Here is a 21,744-nt window from a genome sequence, read left to right as displayed (position 1 = left end):
CCAAGCACTGATGGGGTCTCTCTCCTGTGTGGATTGCCTGATGATTAACAAGGGATAATCTCCAAGTGAAACTTTTCCCACAGTCCAAGCACCTGTGGGGTCTCTCTCCCGTGTGGATTACCTGATGTTTAGCAACGTCTGACCTCCGTATGAAACTTTTCCCACAGTCCAAGCACTGATGGGGTCTCTCTCCAGTGTGGATTGCCTGATGATTAACAAGGGATGATCGCCAAGTGAAACTTTTCCCACAGTCCAAGCATTTATGGGGTCTCTCTCCTGTATGGATTGCCTGATGATTAAGAAGGGATGCTCTCCAAGTGAAACTTTTCCCACAGTCCAAGCACTTGTGGGGTCTCTCTCCTGTATGGATTGTCTGATGATTAACAAGGTTTGACCTCTGTATGAAACTTTTCCCACAGTCCAAGCACTTGTGAGGTCTCTCTCCTGTGTGGATTGCCTGATGATTAACAAGGTTTGACCTTCGTAGGAAACTTTTCCCACAGTCCAAACACTTGTGGGGTCTCTCTCCTGTGTGGCCTTTCTCATGTGAAATTAGTGCTGACTTTGAACTGAAATATTTCCCGCACTCAAGGCATTGAATGGGTTTCTCTCCAGTGTGGCTTCTCCCATGGTTATTAACATATGAGAGGTTACTGAAGGTTTCCCCATGGTCCAAGCATTGAAGGGGTTTCTCTCCAGTATGGATTGTCTGATGTGTCACAAGCTGTGATCTCACAATGAATCCTTTCCCACACTGCAGGCAGGGACAGGGTGTCTCTTCCTCAGGATTTGTCTGCTGAGCTCTGGGATCCTTGTCTCCTCCCAAACCGTTAATAGATTCATCCACTTTTTTCCATGGATGGTTTCCCAGAAGCATCTCTGACCTGTGCCATTTTCCCCAAGATTCTCCCTCATCCCAGCACTGGGAAAAAATCCCTTCAGCTCTTCCCACAAAGGTCCCCTGTGGTTCCACTTCCCCAGGAGCTTCCTGATGATGATTCCCCTCCTCATTCTCACTCCCTCGCAAAGCACCTGTTGGGAGAGAGAGACAATCCGAACAGGAGTCATTGTGCTGGGGAGAAAGAGGAATAGCACTGAGGGAAAACCCAACACAAAGACTGAGCAATTGGATTCTGCCTCCACATCCCACCCAAATACTCACAGGGAAGGAGAGACGGGAAGGAAACTCCTGCAGCTAAGAGGCTTGGGTGGAATGGCGAGAGTGATATCTGCGGACTACAGCTCTGCGCTGGCTGAGATGAGGAAGAACTGGGGGTGCTTCCTCACACCATATTTTGGTATTCTCAACTTTTTCCTTCATTCCCCAAATGGTTTCTGTGTCAGTCCTCACCTATGTGGGCACCACTCAGGATCTCTCTTTCCTCGCAGGCCTGGAGATTGGGCACCCACGGCTCTTCCCCTCGTTCCAGGAGGGAGATCAGCTCCGGTTTGGGAAGGGGGAATCCTGTGCAGAGGGTGAAATCAGACCAGATCAGGGTGCATGGAGCATTGGTGGAGTATTTGTCAGAAAGGACATTCCGTGAGTGGAACCTGTCCCTGTGCTCTGCTGGAGGAACGTGGAATCCAAGAGGATGTGAAAATGGTCACTGAGCCCCCTTGCGCAGAGGAGGTTGTCTGGGGAGGTGAGTTGAATTATTACTACACCCTCACTAGGCGTTCCCAGGATCTGTGCGCTCTGGGGGCCTTGCTGACTCTGACACAGTTCTGGACTTAAACCCCTGCCTCTTTCTAAACCTGCAGAGCCCAGAGCCCTCCCCATGGCTGGAGCTAGTCCCAAGGAGGGAGGTGAACAGGGATTTTTTCTGCAGCCGAGAAACAACACACAGGACAATGCTGGATTTATGCCCCTTTGAAAGCTGGAGGGGTGGGGATGGTTTAACTTGTCCATTAGGTTTTGGCACCGCGTCCCACCGGAGAGGGCACGGAGATGCAAGTCTCTCTCACACGGCAGTTGTGCATTATGGAACCCACTCGCCTCTACTCTAATTGACCAGGGAAGAACATGACCAAATAAAGACACGCAGACCGCACGGCTTCCAATAACCGAGGGGATGGGAATCCCTTACCCAGCGAGGTCACCGTCTCATAGTTCTCCTGCATGACGTCCCTGTAGAGGGCTCTCTGAGCGGGGTCCAGCAGAGCCCCCTGCCCCTGGGTGAAATACACAGCCACCTCCTCGAAGGTCACCGGCATCTGATAGAACAAGAGTCCCCCACTCAGCATCTGCTGACCCAGCTACAATCCCAGTAGTCATACGGGAGGAAGGATAAAGAAATGGAAGCCCTGGGAGAGCCAGAATAGCAGAATCCCACCCGCACACTGCTCAGAGCAGCCAGGAGGCTTCAGGGGGTGGGGAGAAGGTGAGAGCTCCTTGTCCCCCCAGCACATGGAGCAGGGCAGGGTCTTCTCATTTCCCACACGCCTGCCAGCCACAGGCTGATACAGGAAGCAGAGCTCTGAGCCGGGGACAGGGACAGGAATCCCAACAGCTTCCCTTCGTATTTCACAGCAGCCTCAGGCTAGTGGGTTCAGGCTCCAGCACTGGGAGTCTGGAAAATGTTCCCAGCCCTGCCGAGGGGGGTTATATCCTGTTTGAGAAATGGGGGAATGTCCCCTCCCCCACCAGCAATGGGCCTACTCAGAAAATCAGCAGGTTCATCACACCCTGTCTCCTCCCTGCTTCTCCCTCCCACCCGGCCAGCAGCTCCCTGAAAATCCCCTACCTGAGCTGGCTCCATCACAGACATTACCCTTCCCTGTCTCCTGGCAGACGGGCCAATCTGGAGTGAAATGTGGACGTGATTCCTTAGCCTGTAGGGGCGATTGGGGAGGTTACAGAAGGGGCTTCAGTCCATGTCACACCCCGGTTCCCCCCCAGACTCTTCAGTAACCGTCCCAGTAACAGCATCTCTGAGCCAAATGCTAGAAAAAGAGCAGAATCACTTTGGGGGATTGCTCCCCATTGCAGTGTAAACCCCTCTCCCTTAGCAACAGCTGAAGCCCTCTGGTGGCATCACCTGAAGAATGAGCTGCCCTGGACTCCCCCAGCAGCCCCCAGGGACAGGCAGGCAGAGGCTGATCCCATTGGCCCATCTGCACTCACCCCTGCCAGAGCCAGCAGTGACTCCGGTCTGACTGAGATCTGAATCCTGCAGGGAAATCAGACCAGGGCCCCGGGCTGCCCCCAAAACTCAGGACACACAGACCCCACCAGCACGGGTGTGTTACAATAACATACTGGGAGCTTTCAGAGTAGCAGCCGTGTTAGTCTGTATCCGCAAAAAGAACAGGAGTACTTGTGGCACCTTAGAGACTAACAAATTTATTAGAGCATAAGCTTGCGTGGGCTACAACCCACTTCTTGGGAGCTGTGGGGGGGGGGGGGGAGAGGGGGGCTGGGTTTTTGCCTTGTAGCTTCTGCGCCCTGAGGGGTTTGTCCCCTGATCCCTCCCAAAGCCGGTTTGACCAGTTCCAGGAGGAGAAGAGCTTCTCTCCGCCCCTCCCCTCTCGTGTCCCATGGGGCGGAGAAGCTGCCTTGGCATCTCCCCCCCTTCCCCCGCCAGCCTCCCCACATCCCCCCTTCCCTCGCAGTGCCCCCCACTCACATCTTCCCCCATTCCAGCCTCACTCCCCTCAGCCCCACAATCCCCCCCCATCGCCCCATCTCCCCTTCAGTGCAGCCCCGCCCCCATCCCAGCCTGCCCCCCCGCATCCCCAGCACCCGCCTCCTGCCCCCATCCCGCTCCCCCCGCCTGCCCTCACCCCCTGCACCTCTTTATCCTCCTCCCCCTGCAGCCCGGGGGTGACACCGCTCCCTGGGGTGGGCGGATCTCTCTTACCTTCCCTCCGAGCGGGGCCCCCCTGGGGCCGGGGCCGGGCCGGGAAGGGGCCTGGCCAGGCTGGGGGCTCTGCCCTGGGAGAGGCTCCTGGGGAGCAGCGGGAAGGGCCCTGCTGGAGATTCCCCTCTCCCGGCTGCAGCCAGGGCTCCGGGCTCCCAGCACCAGCCGCCGGGGCTCGGGGATCTCGCCAGGAGCCAGAGTCACCGCAGCGGCTGCGAGTCATTTCCTGCTGCCGGGCCTGAGCCCAACGATCGCCCCCCCAGAGCCGCCTCCCAGCTGCTCCTGGGTCCTAGCGATCAACCCATCGCCCTGCAGCATCTCTGTGTCCGGCTCCTGTTACACTCACAGGCTCTAAGGTCAGAAGGGCCCATCATGAGCATCTAGCCCAGGGATTCTCAGGACCAAATGTGGTGGCCTCAAAGTGTGGCCAGCAGCTCTCACTGGTGGCCGCTCTGACACTTTCCCCTATAATCCTAACTAACTTTAAGAGAAACTAATAAAGATGCACGGAGGTAAGCAGGGGGAACAGTCCTACTACTGTGGGGAACTTTTTTGTCTCATACACCATCCTGATGGAATCAAATAGCAAAAGGATCTGAGTCCTCGCTCCCACTCCCTTTACCCGTAGGCCTGCCTGACCTCGAGGATCCCCCCAATCTTGTTGCGATCACTCAGGACAGAGGCTAGGGTGTCGTATCCCCAGTGTGGGGGGCTCTCTTCACTCCGGACGCTTCCCTGATGTCATCACTCAGCATTGCATAGAACTTAGAACAAATACGATTTATTAAACAGCAAGTAATAAAAAAAATAAGGAAAAAATTGGAAAGGGGAAAGGAAAACATGTCATCCCACGCTGCCCAGGGTTCCCCCTCGCTCTACCCAGCTGCTCACCCCACCCAGCTCCAGACTGCTCCAGCCCCAGCTACCCTCTGCCTCAGCATTTCTGCTGCTCTGCCTCCAGCCCAGTTCAGGCTGCTGCTCTCCCCTTAGCTCTGCCCTTCTCTGGCAGGCAGCTCCAGCTCAGACAAAGGACGGGCTCCTGCCTCCCTTATTGGCCTGCCTGCCTGTCCTGTCAACGAGGCTGACCTAGAGCCTTGGCCTCTCTCCATTCGCCCTGGGGACTACTCTCAAGGTCTTTATTTCTCATTGCCCTTTCCTGCCTTTTGGTACTAGGAGAGGGCCAACCAAAAACCACCACTTAGGCCCCGTCTACACTGGCAAGTTTCTGCGCAGTAAAGCAGCTTTCTGCGCTGTAACTCCCCAGGTGCACACACTGCAAGCCACTTAGTGCGCAGAAACTGCACAATTGTAGCGCTCTAAAAAAACCATCTCGATGAGAGGCGTAGAGCTTTCTGCACTGCGGCTACAGCACCGCGGTGCCACCAGTGTAGACACCGTGGTGATTACAGCGCTGCGATTGGCCTCCGGGAGGTGTCCCACAATGCCTGTTCTCACCTCTCTGGCCATTGGTTTGAACTTTACTGCCCTGCCCTCAGATGACCAACCGTCAGCCCCACCCCAGACATTCCTTTGTAAATTTAAAAGTCCCCATCCTGTTTGCTCGGTGATGCGTGCAGTGGTCTAAGTGCATCTTTCCAGGTGGCCACGCCTGCTCCATGCACCAGGCGATTCCCCACTTGCTGAGCCTCATATGAACCTCATAGGTATTTGGGGAGAGGAGGCAGTGCAGTCACAGCTGTGCTCCAGCCGTTGGAATTTTGATACCTATGGACAGATTTCTAAATGCATGATAGAAAACGGCCACGACAGAGACACATTGCAGTGAAGGGTCAGAGTGCAGGAGCTGCGAAACACCTACCACAAGGCGTGGGAGGCAAACCACCACTCCAGAGCTGCGCCCAGGAGCTGCGGGTTCTACAAAGGCTGGACACGATACTCAGTCATGATCCCACCTCCTCTGCGAAGTCCCCTGTGGATATTTCGTTGGCTTCGTTGCCAGTCGAGAGTGGACCGAGCCAGGAGGAGGCAATCTTGGATAAAGAGGGGGAGGGGAAACCAGAGGCAGAGGATGACTCGGAGGCCAGAGATGCATGCAGTCAGGAGCTGTTTTTGTAGAGCTGAAGAATGAAATTGTTTGTTTATTTGTTTTAAATTACTATTGTTATTAAGACTCCATATTGTAACCAAAACTCCATTTTGAAATGCTTACTCCATTTTGCAAAACCCTGCAGTAACCTTATTAACTTAGTTCAGATGGGCGAATGAGGGATGCATGGATAATGGACGCAACCTCCAGCCCCAGCCTGTCCTGACACAGTGAAGTGCAAACACCAACAGCTGAAGATGCAGACAACAGCCCTGACAAAGTGAGAAGACTCCACCCTAAAAGAAAAGAACAAAGGTACAATTGAAGCAAGATCAAAGTCAGGTCCTAGGTTGAAAGTTACGTCTGCAATTGACGGGTGATCAATCACACAGATTGCTGACACAGCAAGACCTATAGACCCTTGATTCAAACTAAAGCCTATAAAATAGATGAGTGAGATGGAAGACTTTGGGTAACATTCTTCTGCCAACATCGAAGGGCATCGGTGCCTGCCCTACAGAGACTCAGCCCTTCCTTGTGCCCGGTTTTCCTGGCCAGTTAGCCACCATGAGCTACGAATCCAAGCTGCAAAATCAAGCCACGGACTCAAGCTATGTTCAGGACTGGTAACTATACAGCAGCTGTGTGTGTGTGTGTATATAGGTATTAGATATTAACTATTGGTTATAAATCAAATTGTGTTATCATAATCAACGTGGCATATTGCCTTGTCCCCTGAAAAGATCCTGTGTAGTTTTATCTGCTTAACATTTTCTACCCTGGAGGAGCCTAGCCAGTCACAGGTGTCGGAGCTTGGCGAAGCGCAAGCAGGAGAGGAGGCCCCTGGTAAGTGGATCTGATTTGGGGAATTGCTGAAGCGAGTTGTTGGAGGCAGGAGGGTTGCAGAAAGCAGGCTTGTCTCCCACCTCATGCCTAGTTTGAGCGGTGGAACAGGCTGTTGATACATTCCCTCACTTCACGGGAATCTCCCTCAGAGATCTCCAGGAAACTCTCGTGGAGATACCGGGCAATCCGCTCCCGCAGGTTTCTCGGCAGAGCTGCTTTGTTTCTTGCCCCATTAACGGTAACTTTCCCGCGCCACTGTGCCATCACGGGGGGAGAGGGGACCATAGCTACACACAGGTTAGCCGCATAGGGGCAGGGCAGAAGCTGCAGGCTTGGAGAAGACCCTCCCTTGATTCCCTGCTCACCATCAGCAGCGAGTTATCTTCCAAAATGATCACCTCCTATGGAAAGTGTGGGGACAGGAATGATTATCAGGCCCACCCTACAGTGCTGGCTCTTCCCAAGTGCCCAAGAGCCACGTGCCCAGTGTACAGCAGGGTCCAGGAACAGTGATTTACCCTGCTTCTGTGGCTACACAATATTTTTGGGGTCTTGTGGCTTATGTGTGCTTGCCTGGGGTCAGCCAGTTAGTGTCAGGTGTGTGAGTACTGGCTGTGTTTTACATAGGAAATATTATCATCAGCCATGTCCAGCTTCCCATACAGGCATCACCAGCGGGCTTTTAAACGGCTGAATGCACACTCCACAGTCATTCTGCACTTGCTCAGCCTGTTGTTGAACCGCTCCTTGCTGCTGTCAAGTTGCCCCGTGTATGGCTTCATGAGCCATGGCATTAAGGGGTAGGCAGGGTCTCCCAGGATCACAGTAGGCATTTCACCTTTCCTCACGGTGATCTTCTGGTCCGGGAAGAAAGTCCCTGCTTGCAGCTTCTTGAACAGGCCAATGTTCCGAAAGATGCGTGCGTCATGCACCTTTCCGGACCAGCCTGCATTAATGTCTGTGAAACGCCCACGGTGATCCACAAGTGCCTGGAGAACCATTGAGAAATAGCCTTTGCGATTAATGTACTTGGTGGCTAGGTGGTCTGGTGCCAGAATTGGAATGTGCGTGCCATCTATCGCCCCTTTGCAGTTAGGGAAACCCATTTGTGCAAAGCCATCCACAATGTCACGCACGTTGCCTAGAGTCACGGTTCTTCTGATCAGGATGCGATTAATGGCCCTGCAAACTTGCATCAACACGAGTCCAACGGTCGACTTTTCCACTCCGAACTGGTTAATGACCGATCAGTAGCAGTCTGGAGTAGCCAGCTTCCACAGTGCAATCACCACGCGCTTCTCCAGTGACAGGGCAGCTCTCATTCTCATGTCCTTGTGCTGCAGGGCTGGGGCGAGCTCATCACACAGTCCCATGAAGTGACTTTCCTCATGCAAAAGTTCTGCAGCCACTGCTCGTCATCCCAGACGTGCATCATGATGTGGTCCCACCACTCAGTGTTTGTTTCCCAAGCCCAAAAGCGGTGTTCCACAGTGGTCAGCACCTCCGTAAATGCCACAAGAAATCTCGTGTCGTAGCTACTACGCGTGGCAAGATCAATGTCACACTCCTCTTGCCTTTGTAGTTTAAGGAATAACTCCACTGCCACTCATGACGTGTTGGTCAGTGCGAACAGCATTATTGTCAACAGCTCAGGATCCATTCTTGCAGCCAGAAAGAGGCAGGGCAGGGCATGCAGTACACAAACCATTGAAAGATGGCGCCAAATGCGGACGGAAGCACAGGGATTGCTGGGATGGGAAGCAATGCATGACAGGGCATTGGGACAGGACCCAGGATGCCCTGCGACCCCTTCCGCCTTGCCACAAGTCTTAGCAGGAAAAGAGAAAGAGGCGCTCTGTGGGATAGCTGCCCAGAGTGCACCACTCCGAATAGCGCCGCAAGCGCTGCAAGTGTGAACATGCTATTGCGCAGGCAGCTGTCAGTGTGAACACACAACAGCGGTTTTCTTTCGGCGCTCTCTGAGCGGCGCTATAACTGCTGGTGCTGTAACTTTGCCAGTGTAGACGTGCCCTCAGTTTCAGTAAGGGGCCAACAGTCATGGGGTCAGGCAACTTCACGGTGTATGTAAGCTCCAAAGCATACTTCAGGTGAATTATAAATTTCTTTGTTTACCCCCTTCTTCCTGCTGGTGATGGACAGCCAGATAAGAGTTTTCTAACACCAACGGTCGGTCCTTTGTTGTCCCTAAGGAGTTTGAGTGGGACAATCCCCAGAACTATGACGTATTTCAGTAATGAAAAGCGTTGCCATATGTCTGGGTTTTTCCGGACAGATCCTCTTTATTGAGCCTGCCGAGTAGGTTTTCCCATAACAGCAAATGTCCAGGGGTGTTTGCAGAGCACAAGCACTGAAGCTCAGAAACAACCCTGATTAGTCAGCTTCCCAACTAGTCAATTGCCCGGCATTCGCAGCTGATTGATTGCTGCCAGATCCCGCCCAGCCAGGCCCAGGCTTCCAGCCCTGGGGAGGGGGTCCAGCAGGTCAGCGCTGACTGACAGCTGTTGCCACTGCCCTGCCACTCTGACAGCAGCCGACACTGCCCTCACCTCATGAGTACCCCCACTGCAACACCCCCAGCACCCCTAACTCTACACCCCCCGTCAGCTCCCACCCCCCTTTAGTGTCCTCTTTTGGGGCACCTGGAATATGGTCAGCCTAGCAATAAACATACATTAAAAACTCACCATTCTACATGCACTGGTGTTACACGCATTTCAACGGCACAATATTCAGCAGATCATGAGTTTTCCAATGATCCCTCACCAGGCACACTTGGCACTCAATATATCCAAACCCTACACAGTGGTGAACATGGGGTGCAGCAGTTAGTCACAAGTGGGATGCAGTGTGGGGCGAGTTGGGCAAAGAAACTCTGTCATGTTTCTGCGGTACATGCGGAGGGCGTGACCAGCTGGGCTGTCAGGTTCCTCATTTCCCTCTGCCATCAGTGATGGGGATCGGCCTGGCTTCAAGACTGCCCAGGTCTCCTAACATCCCCAGCTCCCTTCTTGCCTGTGCCCAACCTCAGCGTCTTAGCAATAGGGAGATGCTGCCTCCTCCTCACATCATTTCTCTCGGGGTGTCGTTCATGGGCCTTTAGAGTTCAGGTCCAGCTTCACACTACACAGGCCAAGTCTAGTTGCTTTCTGGAACTGGTGCACCAAGTTCACAGTTCTCAGCCTCAGCCGTCTGGCTCTGAGGAGCAAACCCAGCAGTTTCCCAGCTCTGTTCCCCTTCACCTTCTCCCCCTCCCAGCAGTATCTCACATCACTGCAGGGATCAGGCAGTAACTTCATTTCCGTTTCAGTCTCTGCCTCTTGGAGTGTCGATCTAGTTTGCATCATCTGTGTTCCTGCTGAGAGATACTGATCAGTATCATTGTTCAAACCACACAAAAGAATCTCATGACAAAGGGTTAGATAAAGATTGAAATAAAATAAAATCTAAAAAAGGACGATTCTGGCAAATGATCACTTGTCTCATGAAGTCCGCAATAAATCTGAGCTACATCCTGTCAAACTAAACTAATATCAAAGTATGTGACCTAACGGCCTTCATGAAAGGAGAAACACCCACAGTCCAGGGTGGGCTATAAAACACTTTCACATTCATAAAGTGAAATCTCTGAGCATCCTTCAAGACTCAAAAAAATCAGGAAAATAAACAGACCCATTTTCTTCTGAAGTGGCTAAACTGCTTTCATTTCTCACTTCATTATTCGGTTGTATTAGTTGCAAAAGTTTTAGCATCATTATAATAAAAGAAAGAAAGAGAAACCTTCCCATCTACAAAAGATCTGGACTAAGCCTAGAAAAAGCCGGGAAGGAATTTTATCAGTAAGTGGAAACAGAGCATGAGATCTGAAAGGTCAAACTGTGCTTTGAGGTTCATTGGGATTTCCCCACCCACTCCTAGGCCCTCCGGAGTCTGACTTAGGATCATAGACATCAAAACTGTGATTCTTTACCATGTAGAACCAGGGACCCAGTGGTAAGTTACATCTTGGGAGGCGGAGGGGTAGAACGGGGATGGGATAAATCTCTCCATCGCTTGGATAGATGTTACAGTGTCAAGAGTGGAGGATGACGGTGAAGGGGGAAGGAGGGAATCCCTCAGACTCACCGCATCCCAGGGCCTCCCAGAGGGGGGGGCAAGTGGGGCAATTTGCCCCAGGCCCCGGGCCCCGCAGGGGCCCCCATGAGAGTTTTTTGGGGCTTCTGGAGCAGGGTCCTTCACTCGCTCCGTGGGCCCCGGAAAACCCTCGCGGGGCCCAGGCCCCCGGAGCTTCTTCCGCTCCGGGTCTTCGGCTGCAGTTCGGCGGCGAGGGGTCCTTCCGCCCCGGGACCCGCCGCCGAAGTGCCCTGAAGACCCGCAGCGGGGGGTCCTTCGCCCCGGGACCTGCCGCCAAAGTGCCCTGAAGACCCGCGGCGGGGGGGTCCTTCGCCCCGGGACCTGTCGCCGAAGTGCCGGGTCTTCGGCGGCAATTCAGCAGCGGGGGCCCCCTGCCGCCGAAGACCCCAGGCCCCCTGAATCCTCTGGGCGGCCCTGCCGCATCCACCTGAAATAGCACAGAAGCCCAAAGACCACATTTTGTACAGACAGTAAATGCTTTTCAGCATGGCCTGGAAAAACGTGAGACTATCTGAGAACGAGACAATCCGGCCCCAAAGGAGGAACTCAGGGACTAGCAATCACTGTGCTCATGAGAGAGGGTCAGAGCACATAAGTAAGGCTACAATTTTGCTGTGGAGCTCGCAGAAGTCATGAAATCTGTGACTTCCAGAGACCTCTGTGACTTCAGACCATGGCAGGTAGGAGCTGCGGGGTCCCCCTGCCACCCGCTGCAGCCCAGGGCTGCCCACCAGAGCTCTGAACTGTTGCAGGCCATAGGGGTCCTGCAGTTCCTAGCTGTCATGAGCGGTGTCGGGGGCCTCTGCAGCTCTGAGCCACGGGTGGCATGGGGCCTCTGCAGCTCTCTACCAAAACCTCACAGCTGCCCAGCCACCATGGGACCCCAGAGCCCCAGCAGCCATGGGTGCTGGAGCCTTCTCCCTCCCCATTTTGTCCTGGATATTATTAGTAAATGTCACAGACAGGTCACGGGCTTCCGCAAATTTAGCTTTATTGCCCATGACCTGTCCCTGATTTTACTAAAAACATCCAGGACAAAATCTTAGCCTTACACGCAAGATGCTCACGGTGTGTTTATACTTGGAAACCCGGTTCAGGGTCACAGAGATGCGCCGGCTAATCCTGACCATATTTCCTGTCTCTTTCCCTCCCCCCTCTGCCTGGGAGAACTGGGGACTGTCCCGTTCCCATGGGCGTTTGCTCTCCAGGGTGAGCCTGGCTGCGTCACTGAGGGCAGCAGCTCTGGGACCCACAGGCATGGGGAGCTCCCTCCCCCTCCGGTACAAACTCACCAGCAGGTCCCTGAAAGGGGCACTTTGTGCAGAGTCACTTTCCTGCCCAGACCCAGCCCTTTCCCCCAGGTCTCCTCATCACCTGCAGGCTCCGGCTCAGGGGCTGGTGTGAGCAGAGCCCGGGGCTGCCCCAGGGGTTGGTTCTAGGCATGGTGAAAGTCCCCACCCGGGCTGGGCACATGGGGGTGTGTGTGTGTGAATGCAGTTCTCTGCCCGGTACAGACCCCGCTACATAAGAAGCAGCGTCTCACTCTGGGCTCCCAGTTTAAACTTCAGGAGGAAGCAGCTTCTGACCCAGGGAGCTCCACTCCAGGGCTGTAAAATCATGAGCAGGGAGACACACAAACCGGCCTCCTCCTCTCCCTTAGCCAGAACCGGAGCCCTCTGGTGGCAGCAGCTAATGCCTGAGCCTCCCTGTCCTGCCCCGGCAGCCCCCAGGGACAGGCAGGGGCTGATCCCATTGGCCCATCCGCACTCCCCCTGCCAGAGCCTGCAGTGACTCCACAATCTGGACTGTTGAGTTGCTTAATTCTCCATCCCAGGGCATGTTTTACACTGCTTCCCTGTGTGAACAACAAACCCCTCCACGCTCTGCTCCCACACAGCCACCAGCCTTCACAGTCACTCCTGGCTGCACTGTACTGAGTGCGACCAGCCAGACACTCAGGAACGTACCAAACGGCACAGCAACATCAGCCAGTTTTCTACTCCCAGCCTTGCACCCCGGGAATGTGCATCTTGGACTGCTCAGTCTGTTCGCTGCGCTGGACAAACTCAATCGTTAGTTGGTCACCCCCACAAAGGGGCCGGATTAGGCCACAGCCTTGTTCTCTCAAGTCAAATCCCCCAAACACTTCAATGAAAACACACAGCCCAGACAAAACACTAAAACCAGTTTATTAACTGGAGGAAGGGGGTTTTCAGGGTTTTCAAGGGAGAAAGATGTAAAAGATCAGAACTAATTAAAAAAATAAAATTAAAACACGTATTTTAAATCTTAAATTTTACCAAGCTAAGGAAGATGCGAAGCAAACAGGATTTCCGACCCCACCCGCTGTTGCAGGCAGTTCACAGTTCTTAGTACCCAGGCTGGATTTCCTTCCAGCCTTGGTCCGCCCTCCCCAGTGCAAAGCCCTTGTTGCCTTTAAAGCCACCTTGTTGCCTTCTGTAAAGATGGGGGAGATGTAAAAATGGAGACAATTCTTGCTTATGTTTTTATACCACTCTCCTCTTTGAAGCTCACTCCCCAGCTGAGGGGCAGGCAACAGTCAGTCTGTGGCGTAAGTGAGCATCCAGCCGTCCTTCAGGTCAGGGGTTCTCAACCTTTTTCTTGCTGACGCCCCCTTCTGCATCCTATAAAAACACCAGGGCCCAAGCGGGGGGGAGGGGCGGCAGAGTGTGAGGCTCTGGGCCAGGGGGACACCCTTGGGCATAGGCATAGTTTTACTTCTATTTGGGGGGGGCAAGGGCTGGCGGGGCTCAAGCCAGTTCCACATAACAGGGTCCAGGGAGGGCACGGCACCTCCACCCCCTGACTCACTCAGGAGGCCACCCACCTGTTTGGGTAGTGGGGGGACGCAACCAAAAAATATAACTCAAAGGGGGGGACTCAGTTCAAAAAGTTTGAAAACCGCTTCGGGTGCGGGCAGTGGGGTAGCTAAGGACTGTGTATGGGCGGGGGGGATGCTCAGGGTGCAGGCAGGGGGTACCTACGGGCTGTGTAGTGGCAGGGGGGCTCCCAGTACAACTCACAGCTTCATGGGGCAGGGTGTTGGAGCTCCCAGCTTCAGCCTCCCCACTGCTCCGGGATTTGGGGATGGGGGGGCCACACCGCCTTCTGACTGCCCGCTGCTCCCGGCTTCGGGGATGGGGGGAACTGCCAGCTTCAGTTCCATGGCACTCCCGGCCATGGCGGGGGGGGCCCTGGATTCAGCTCTGCGATGCTCCCGGCCGGAGCAGGGAAGCGCGGGAATCTTGAGAGACACATTTTAACCAGACAATAATATTCAGCAGATGATGACTTTTTCTATGATATCTCACAAGACATACTTTGTACATTTATCATTTTCTAAACGTGGTGATCATAATAGTGTAGACCAGTGGCTCTCAAATGTGTTTCATCGCCCCCCCTTCCATGTGTCTGTGGTCATTTATGCCCCCACCCTCACAAGCACATACATCGCCACCCAGCTCTAACGGCAGAGTAGTTGCTGGCGATGCGCCCAGCTCTGAAGGACTCCAATAGCAGCACAGAAGTTGGGGTGGCCACATGAAAAGACTTATCACCCCATTGCCACCCTTACTTCTGTGCTGCTGCTCCACCTGGGTTTGAGAGCCTGAGCATTTATCCCCACCTCCCAGATAGGCCTGTGCTTCTTCATGAGCCCCAGCCACCCAGGGCCGACAGCCAGTGCTCTTTAAAAAAACAACAACCCACAGAGGTCATGCCTCCCTTGACACATTCCTGTGTCTCCCTTACGAGGCCTGCCCCACAGTTTGAGAATTGCTAGTGTAGAGAGTCACCGTGGGGATTGGTAGTCAAGATGGTAACACCTGCTCCTTTCTCTCTCCGAGACACCCAGAGAAAATGTCCAAGCAGGAGAGCAGAAGAGATCCCATAAATATTAACCATGCAAAACACATTTTGGTGATTTCAGCTATAAACATTCCCTCCATCCTTCAGGCCCTACCCCCAGTGATTTCAATGAGACTGAGCTAGAATTGGGCAGGTGGCATGGGAAACGGGTATAATCTCTGAATTATTGATCCCTAAATTAACAGAATACAGGAACCTTTGGGATAAATTGTTAACCTCTAACAAGATACAGCTAAACAGAGACCACTACAGTTACCCCTCTTCTTCCAAGTCTTTAACAATACACATTTACATTTCAAACTCTAGATTATCTAAGGTGGGGACACTTTTAAAATATCTGTCTAAAGATTGAATCTGAGTCAATTACACGCAAGTTGCTTAACACTTTCTCGCCATGTGTCACAGAGGTTTACATCTTGTGTGGCTTCTTCCATGTTTCATGAGGTCCGACCTCCGTATGAAACCTTTCCCACACTCGAAGCACTTATGGGGTCTCTCTCCTGTATGGATTGCCTGATGATTAACAAGGTCTGACCTCTGTATGAAACCTTTCCCACAGTCCAAGCACTTGTGGGGTCTCTCTCCTGTATGGATTGCCTGATGTTTACCAAGTTTTGACCTCCGTATGAAACTTTTCCCACAGTCCAAGCACTTGTGCGGTCTTTCTCCTGTGTGGATTGCCTGATGTTCAACAAGGCCTATTCTCCATGTGAAACTTTTCCCACAGTCCAAGCACTTATGGGGTCTCTCTCCTCTGTGGATTGCCTGATGTTTAACAAGGTGTGACCTCTGTATGAAACTTTTCCCACAGTCCAAGCACTTGTGGGGTCTTTCTCCTGTGTGGATTGCCTGATGTTTAACAAGGTGTGACCTCTTTATGAAACTTTTCCCACAGTCAGAGCACTTATGGGGTCTCTCTCCTCTGTGGATTACCTGATGTTTAACAAGGTTTGACCTCCGTGTGAAACTTTTCCCACAGTCCAAGCACTTATGGGGTCTCTCTCTTGTGTGGATTTCCTGATGTTTAACAAGGCCTGTTCTCCATGTGAAACTTTTCCCACAATCCAAGCACTTATGGGGTCTCTCTCCTGTGTGGATTGCCTGATGATTAACAAGGGATGATCTCCAAGTGAAACTTTTCCCACAGTCCAAGCACTTATGGGATCTCTCTCCTGTGTGGATTGCCTGATGTTTAACAAGGTCTGACTTCCGCCTGAAACTTTTTCCACAATCTAAGCACTTATGGGATCTCTCTCCTGTGTGGATTGACTGATGTTTAACAAGGTCTGACTTCCGCTTCAAGCTTTTCCCACAGTCTAAGCACTTATGGGGTCTCTCTCCTGTGTGGCTTTTCTCATGTGAATTTAGTGCTGATTTTGACCTGAAACATTTCCTGCACTCAAGGCATTGAATGGGCTTCTCTCCAGTGTGGCTTCTCCCATGGTTATTAAGATCTGAGTGCTTATTGAAGCTTTCCCCACGGTCCAAGCATTGAAAGCGTTTCTTTCCAGTATGGATTGTCTGATGTGTCACAAGCTGTGCTCTCACAATGAATCCTTTCCCACACTGCAGGCAGTGACAGGGTGTATCTTCCTTGGAATTTGTCTGCTGCGCTCTGGGGTCTTCGTCTCCTCCTCCACCATTAATAGATTCATCCACTTTCTTCCCTGGGTGGTTTCCCAGAAGCCTCTCTGACCTGTGCCAATTTCCCCAGGCTTCTGCCTGCTCCAAGCACTGGAAAAAATTCCCTTCAGCTCTTCCCACAAAGGTCCCCTGTGGTTGCACTTCTCCAGGAACTTCCTTATGATGATTCCCCTCCTGCTTCTCACTCCCTCGCTCAGCACCTGCTGGGAGAGAGAGACAATCCAGACAGGAGTCATTGTGCTGGGGAGAAAGAGGAATAGCACAGAGGGAAAACCCAACACAAAGACTGAGCAATTGGATTCTGCCTCCACATCCCACCCAAACACTCATAGGGAAGGAGAGATGGGAAGGAAACTCCTGCAGCTAACAGTATGGGTGGAATGGTGTGAGCGATATCTGCTGACCATAGCCCTGCTCTGGGTGAGATGAGGAAGAACTGAGGGCGTTACTCACACCATATTTTGGGATTCTCTACTTTTTCCTTCATTCCCCAGATGGTTTCTGTGTCAGTCCTCACCTGTGCGGTTGCATCTCAGAAGCCTTCTTTCCTCGCAGGCCTGGAGATCCGGCACCCACGGCTCTTCCCCTCGTTCCAGCCGGGCGATCAGCTCAGGTTTGGGAAGGGGGAATCCTGTGCAGAGGGTGAAATGAGTCCAGATCAGGGTGCGTGGAGCATTGGTGGAGTATTTGTCACTAAGGACATTCCGTGAGTGGAACCAGTCCCTGTGCTCTGCTGGAGGAACGTGGAATCCTAGAAGATGGGGAAATGGTCACTGAGCCCCCTCGCGCAGAGCAAGTTGTCTGGGGAGGTGAGTTGAATTATTACTACACCCTCACTAGGCGTTCCCAGGATCTGTGCGCTCTGGGGGCCTTGCTGACGCAAACACAGCTCTGCACTTAAAACCCTGCCTCTTTCTAAACCCGCAGACCCCGGGGCCTTCCCCATCACTGGAGCTATTCCCAAGGAGCAGGGGGAAGAGGGATTGTGTGTGCAGCCGAGAAACAACACAGACAGGACAATGCTGGATTTATGCCCCTTTGAAAGCTGGAGGGGTGGGGATGGTTTAACTTGTCCATTGGGTTTTGACACCCATGTCCCACTGGAGAGGGCATGGAGATGCAAGTCTCTCTCACATGGCAGCTGTGCATTATGGAACCCACTCGCCTCTGATGTAACTGACCAGGGAAGAACCTGACCAGATTCAGACACGCAGACCCCACGGCTTCTAATAACCGAGGGGATGGGAATCCTTTACCCAGCGAGGTCACTGTCTCATAGTTCTCCTGCATGACATCCCTGTAGAGGGCTCTCTGAGCGGGGTCCAGCAGAGCCCCCTGCCCCTGGGTGAAATACACAGCCACCTCCTCGAAGGTCACCGACATCTGAAACAACAAGAGTCCCCCACTCAGAACCTGCTGCCCCAGCCACAATCCCACTAGTCATGGGAAAGGAAAAAAACCGTGAAGCTCTGGGAGGGCCAGAGTAGCAGAATCCCACCCCCACCCTGCTCAGAGCAGCCAGGAGGCTTCAGGGGGTGGGGAGAAGGTGAGAGCTCCTTGTCCCCCCAGCACACGGAGCAGGGCAGGGTCTTCTCATTTCCCACACACCTGCCAGCCACAGGCTGATACGGGAAGCAGAGCTCTGAGACAGGGACAGGGACAGGAATCCCAACAGCTTCCCTTCATATTTCACAGCAGCCTCTGGCTAGTGGGTTCAGGCTCCAGCACTGGGAGCCTGGAAAATGTTCCCAGCCCTGCCGAGGGGGGTTATATCCTGTTTGAGAAATGGGGGAATGTCCCCTCTCGCCTCCCCCGCCACCAATGGGCCCACTCAGAAAAACAGCAGGTTTATCACACCCTGTCTCCCCCTCCCCGTCCCCTTCCCCTGCCCAGCCCCTCCCTGAAAATCCCCTACCTGAGCTGTCTCCATCACAGCCATTTCCCTTCCCCGTAAGAGGGACGGATCTGGAGTGAAATGTGGATGTGATTCTTTTTTTTTTTAAATATATGGAGATATACCTATCTCATAGAACTGGAAGGGACCTTGAAAGGTCATTGAGTCAAGCCGAGTCCAGTCCCCTGCCTTCACTAGCAGGACCAAGTACTGATTTTGCCCCAAATCCCTAAATGGCCCCCTCAAGAATTGAATTTACAACCCTCGCTTTAGCACGCCAATGCTCCAACTACTGAGCTAGCCCTCCTCCCCTATTCCTCAGCCTGTCCCAGTGAGAGGGGCGATGGCGGAGGTTACAGAAGGGGCTTCAGTCCATGTCACACCCCGATTCCCCCCAGGCTCTTCAGACCCTCCCAGTAACAGCATCTCTGAACCAAACACTAGAAAAAGAGCAGAACTAAAGGGGCCACTTTGGGGGATTGCCCCCATTGCAGTGTAAACCCCTCTCCCTTAGCAACAGCACGAGCCCTCTGGTGGCAACACCTGATTAATGAGCTGCCCTGGACTCCCCTGGCAGCCCCCAGGGACAGGCAGACAGAGGCTGATCCCATTGGCTCATCTGCACTCCCCCCCTGCCAGAGCCAGCAGTGACTCCGGTCTGACACTCAGATCGGAATCCTGCCCGGAAATCAGACCAGGGCTCGGGCAGCCCCCAACACTGAGGACACACAGACCCCATCAGCACGGGTGTGTCTGACAATAACACACTGGGAGCCGTGGGGGGGCGGGGTCTGGGTTTTTGCCTTGTAGCTTCTGCTCCCTGAGGGGTTTGTCCCCTGATCCCTCCCAAAGCCGGTTTGACCAGTTCCAGGAGGAGAAGAGCTTCTCTCCGCCCCTCCCCCCTCGTGTCCCATGGGGCGGAGAAGCTGCCTTGGCATCTTCCCCCCCTTCCCCCGCCAGCCTCCCCACATCCCCCCTTCCCTCGCAGTGCCCCCCACTCACATCTTCCCCCATTCCAGCCTCGCTCCCCTCAGCCCCACAATCCCCCCGATCCCCCTGCATCGCCCCATCTTCCCTTCAGTGCACCCCCGCCCCATCCCAGCCTGTCCCCCGCATCCCCAGCACCCGCCTCCTGCCCCCATCCCGCTCCCCGCCTGCCCTCACCCCCTGCCCCTCTTTATCCTCCTCCCGCTGCAGCCCGGGTGTGACCGGGGACACCGCTCCCTGGGCGGGGTCTCTTACCTTCCCTCCGAGCGGGGCCCCCCTGGGGCAGGGGCAGGGGCAGGGGCCGGGCCGGGAAGGGGCCTGGCCAGGCTGGGGGCTCTGCCCTGGGAGAGGCTCCTGGGGAGCAGCGGGAAGGGCCCTGCTGGAGATTCCCCTCTCCCGGCTGCAGCCAGGGCTCCGGGCTCCCAGCACCAGCCGCCGGGGCTCGGGGATCTCGCCAGGAGCCTGGGAGCCAGAGTCACCGCAGCGGCTGCGAGTCGCTTCCTGCTGCCGGGACTGACCCCAGGGATCGCTCCCCGCAGAGCCGCCTCCCAGCATCTCCTGGGTCCTAGCGATCAACCCATCGACCTACAGCATCTCTGTGTCCGGCTCCTGTTACACTCACAGGGTCTAAGGTCAGAAGGGACCATCATGAGCATCTAGCCCAGGGATTCTAAGGTCCAAATTTTGTGGCCTCAGTGTGTGGCCAGCAACTCCCGCTGGTGCCCGCTCTGACACTTTCCCTAGAATCCTAATTAATTTTAGGAGAAACCAATAAATATGCACAGAGTTAAGCAGGGGAACGGTCCTACTATTACTGGCTTATACACCACCTCGATGGAATCGAATTGCAGAATGATCTGAGTCCTCGCTCCCACTCCTTTTACCCGGAGGCCTGCCTGACCTCCAGGACTCCCCTTCGACTCTAGTCCCTGAAGCCTCAACAAGGCTGGGCCCAGGATTTCTCAGGGGGCTTCACCCCCAATCTTGTTGTGATCACTCAGGACAGAGGCTAGGGTTTCATATCACAAGTCTGGGGTGCTCTCTTCACTCTGGACGCTTCCCTGATTGCATAGAGTTCAGAACAAATACAATTTATTAAACAGCAAGTAATAAAAAAGAAAAAAGGGGAAAGGAAAACATGATGTCATCCCACACTGCCCAAGGTCTTCCCTCGCTCTCCACAGCTGCTCATGGCACCCAGCTCCGGACTGCTCCAGACCCAGCTTCCCTCTGCCTCAGTGCTTCTGCTTCTCTGCCTCCAACCCAGCTCAGGCTGCTGCTCTCCCCTTAGCTCTGCCCTTCTCTGGCAGGCAGCTCCAGCTCACACAGAGAACGGGCACCTGACTCCTTCATTGGCCTGCCTGTCCTGTCAACGAGGCTGACCTAGAGCCTTGGTCTCTCCCCATTGACCCTGGGGACTACTCTCAGGGTCTTTATTTCTTATTGGCCCTTCCTGTCTTTTGGTACTGGGAGAGGGCCAACCAAAAAACATCACTAAGTTTCAGTAAGGGACCAACAGTCATGGGGTCAGGCAACTTCAAGGTGTGTGTGAGCTCCAAAGCATCCTTCAGGTGAATTATACATTTCTTTGTTTCTTTGTTTACCCCCTCCTTTCTGTTGGTGATGGATGGCCAGATAAGAGTTTTCTAACTCCAAGGGTTGGTCCTTTGTCGTCTCTGTGGAGTTTGAGTGGGACAATCCCCAGAACTATGACATATTTCAGTAACAAAAACTTTGACATATGTCTGGGTTTTTCCCGACAGATCCTCTTTTCTGAGCCTGCCGAGTGGGGTTTTCCCATAACAGCAAATATCTGGGGGGCTGTAGGAGTTGCAGAGCAGACGCACTGCTGCTCAGAAATAGCCCTGATTGGTCAGCTTCCCAATTAGTCCATTCACTTGCATCCACAGCTGATTTGTCCATTCCCCTGCATTCACAGCTGATTGATTGCTGCTGGATCCCGCCCACCCAGGCCCAGGCTCCCAGCCCTGGGGAGTGGGTCCCGCAGGTCAGTGCTGACTGACAGGTGTTGCCACCGCCCTGCCACTGTGACAGCAGCCAACACTACCCTCACCTCATGAGTACCCTCACCGTACCCCTACATCACCCCTAACTCTACCCCCCTGCCAGCTCCTACCCCCCATCAGTGTCCTGTTTTGGGGCACCTGGAATATGGTCAGCCTAGCAACAAACACCTTCAAATCTCACCGTTCTACATGCACTGGTGTTACATGTATTTCAACGGCACAATATTCATCAGATCATGACTTTTCCATTGATCCCTCACCAGGCATGCTTTGAACACAATATATCCAAACCCTACACAGTGGTGAACATGGGGCGCAGGGGTTAGTCACAAGAGGGATGCAGTGATGGGCGAGTGGGGCAAAGAAACTCTCTGTCATCCCAACACAGGACATGGCGGA

General features: G+C 53.7%; 2 protein-coding genes across 2 annotated transcripts in view; both read right to left on the bottom strand.

Moving 5' to 3' along the window:
- LOC135888215 (zinc finger protein 436-like) overlaps nt 1-7,017 on the bottom strand; it is a 37,039-nt gene extending 30,022 nt beyond the window's left edge. The window contains exons 1-4 of the mRNA XM_065416024.1: nt 6,883-7,017; nt 5,774-5,851; nt 2,088-2,214; nt 1,352-1,465 (exon numbers count right to left, since the gene is read on the bottom strand). Of these exons, the coding sequence (XP_065272096.1) occupies nt 1,352-1,465; nt 2,088-2,214; nt 5,774-5,851; nt 6,883-7,017 (454 nt within the window). The remainder of the gene's footprint in view (nt 1-1,351; nt 1,466-2,087; nt 2,215-5,773; nt 5,852-6,882) is intronic.
- An 8,175-nt stretch (nt 7,018-15,192) lies between these two features.
- On the bottom strand, nt 15,193-17,727 carry LOC135888214 (zinc finger protein 391-like). Its single transcript, XM_065416023.1, has 4 exons — nt 17,694-17,727; nt 16,955-17,188; nt 16,490-16,637; nt 15,193-16,006 (listed from the first exon to the last, which is right to left on the bottom strand). Exons 1-4 carry the CDS (start codon nt 17,725-17,727, stop codon nt 15,193-15,195), a joined length of 1,230 nt encoding a protein of 409 aa, XP_065272095.1.
- Between the last annotated feature and the right edge of the window lie 4,017 nt (nt 17,728-21,744).

This window comes from Emys orbicularis, chromosome 13 (genome assembly GCF_028017835.1).
Source record: "Emys orbicularis isolate rEmyOrb1 chromosome 13, rEmyOrb1.hap1, whole genome shotgun sequence".
NCBI lineage: Eukaryota > Metazoa > Chordata > Testudines > Emydidae > Emys > Emys orbicularis.
The sequence above is the reverse complement of the archived record's forward strand: the minus strand, read 5'-3'. Positions and strand labels throughout refer to the sequence as shown.

Coding starts and splice junctions, on each gene's coding strand:
- LOC135888214 (XM_065416023.1), bottom strand. CDS start 17,727: ATGCAGGAGAACTATGAGACAGTGACCTCGCTGG. Junction 17,189..17,693: donor TGAGACAGTGACCTCGCTGG/GTAAAGGATTCC, acceptor CCCATCTTCTAG/GATTCCACGTTCCTCCAGCA. Junction 16,638..16,954: donor TCTGAGATGCAACCGCACAG/GTGAGGACTGAC, acceptor CTCTCCCAGCAG/GTGCTGAGCGAGGGAGTGAG.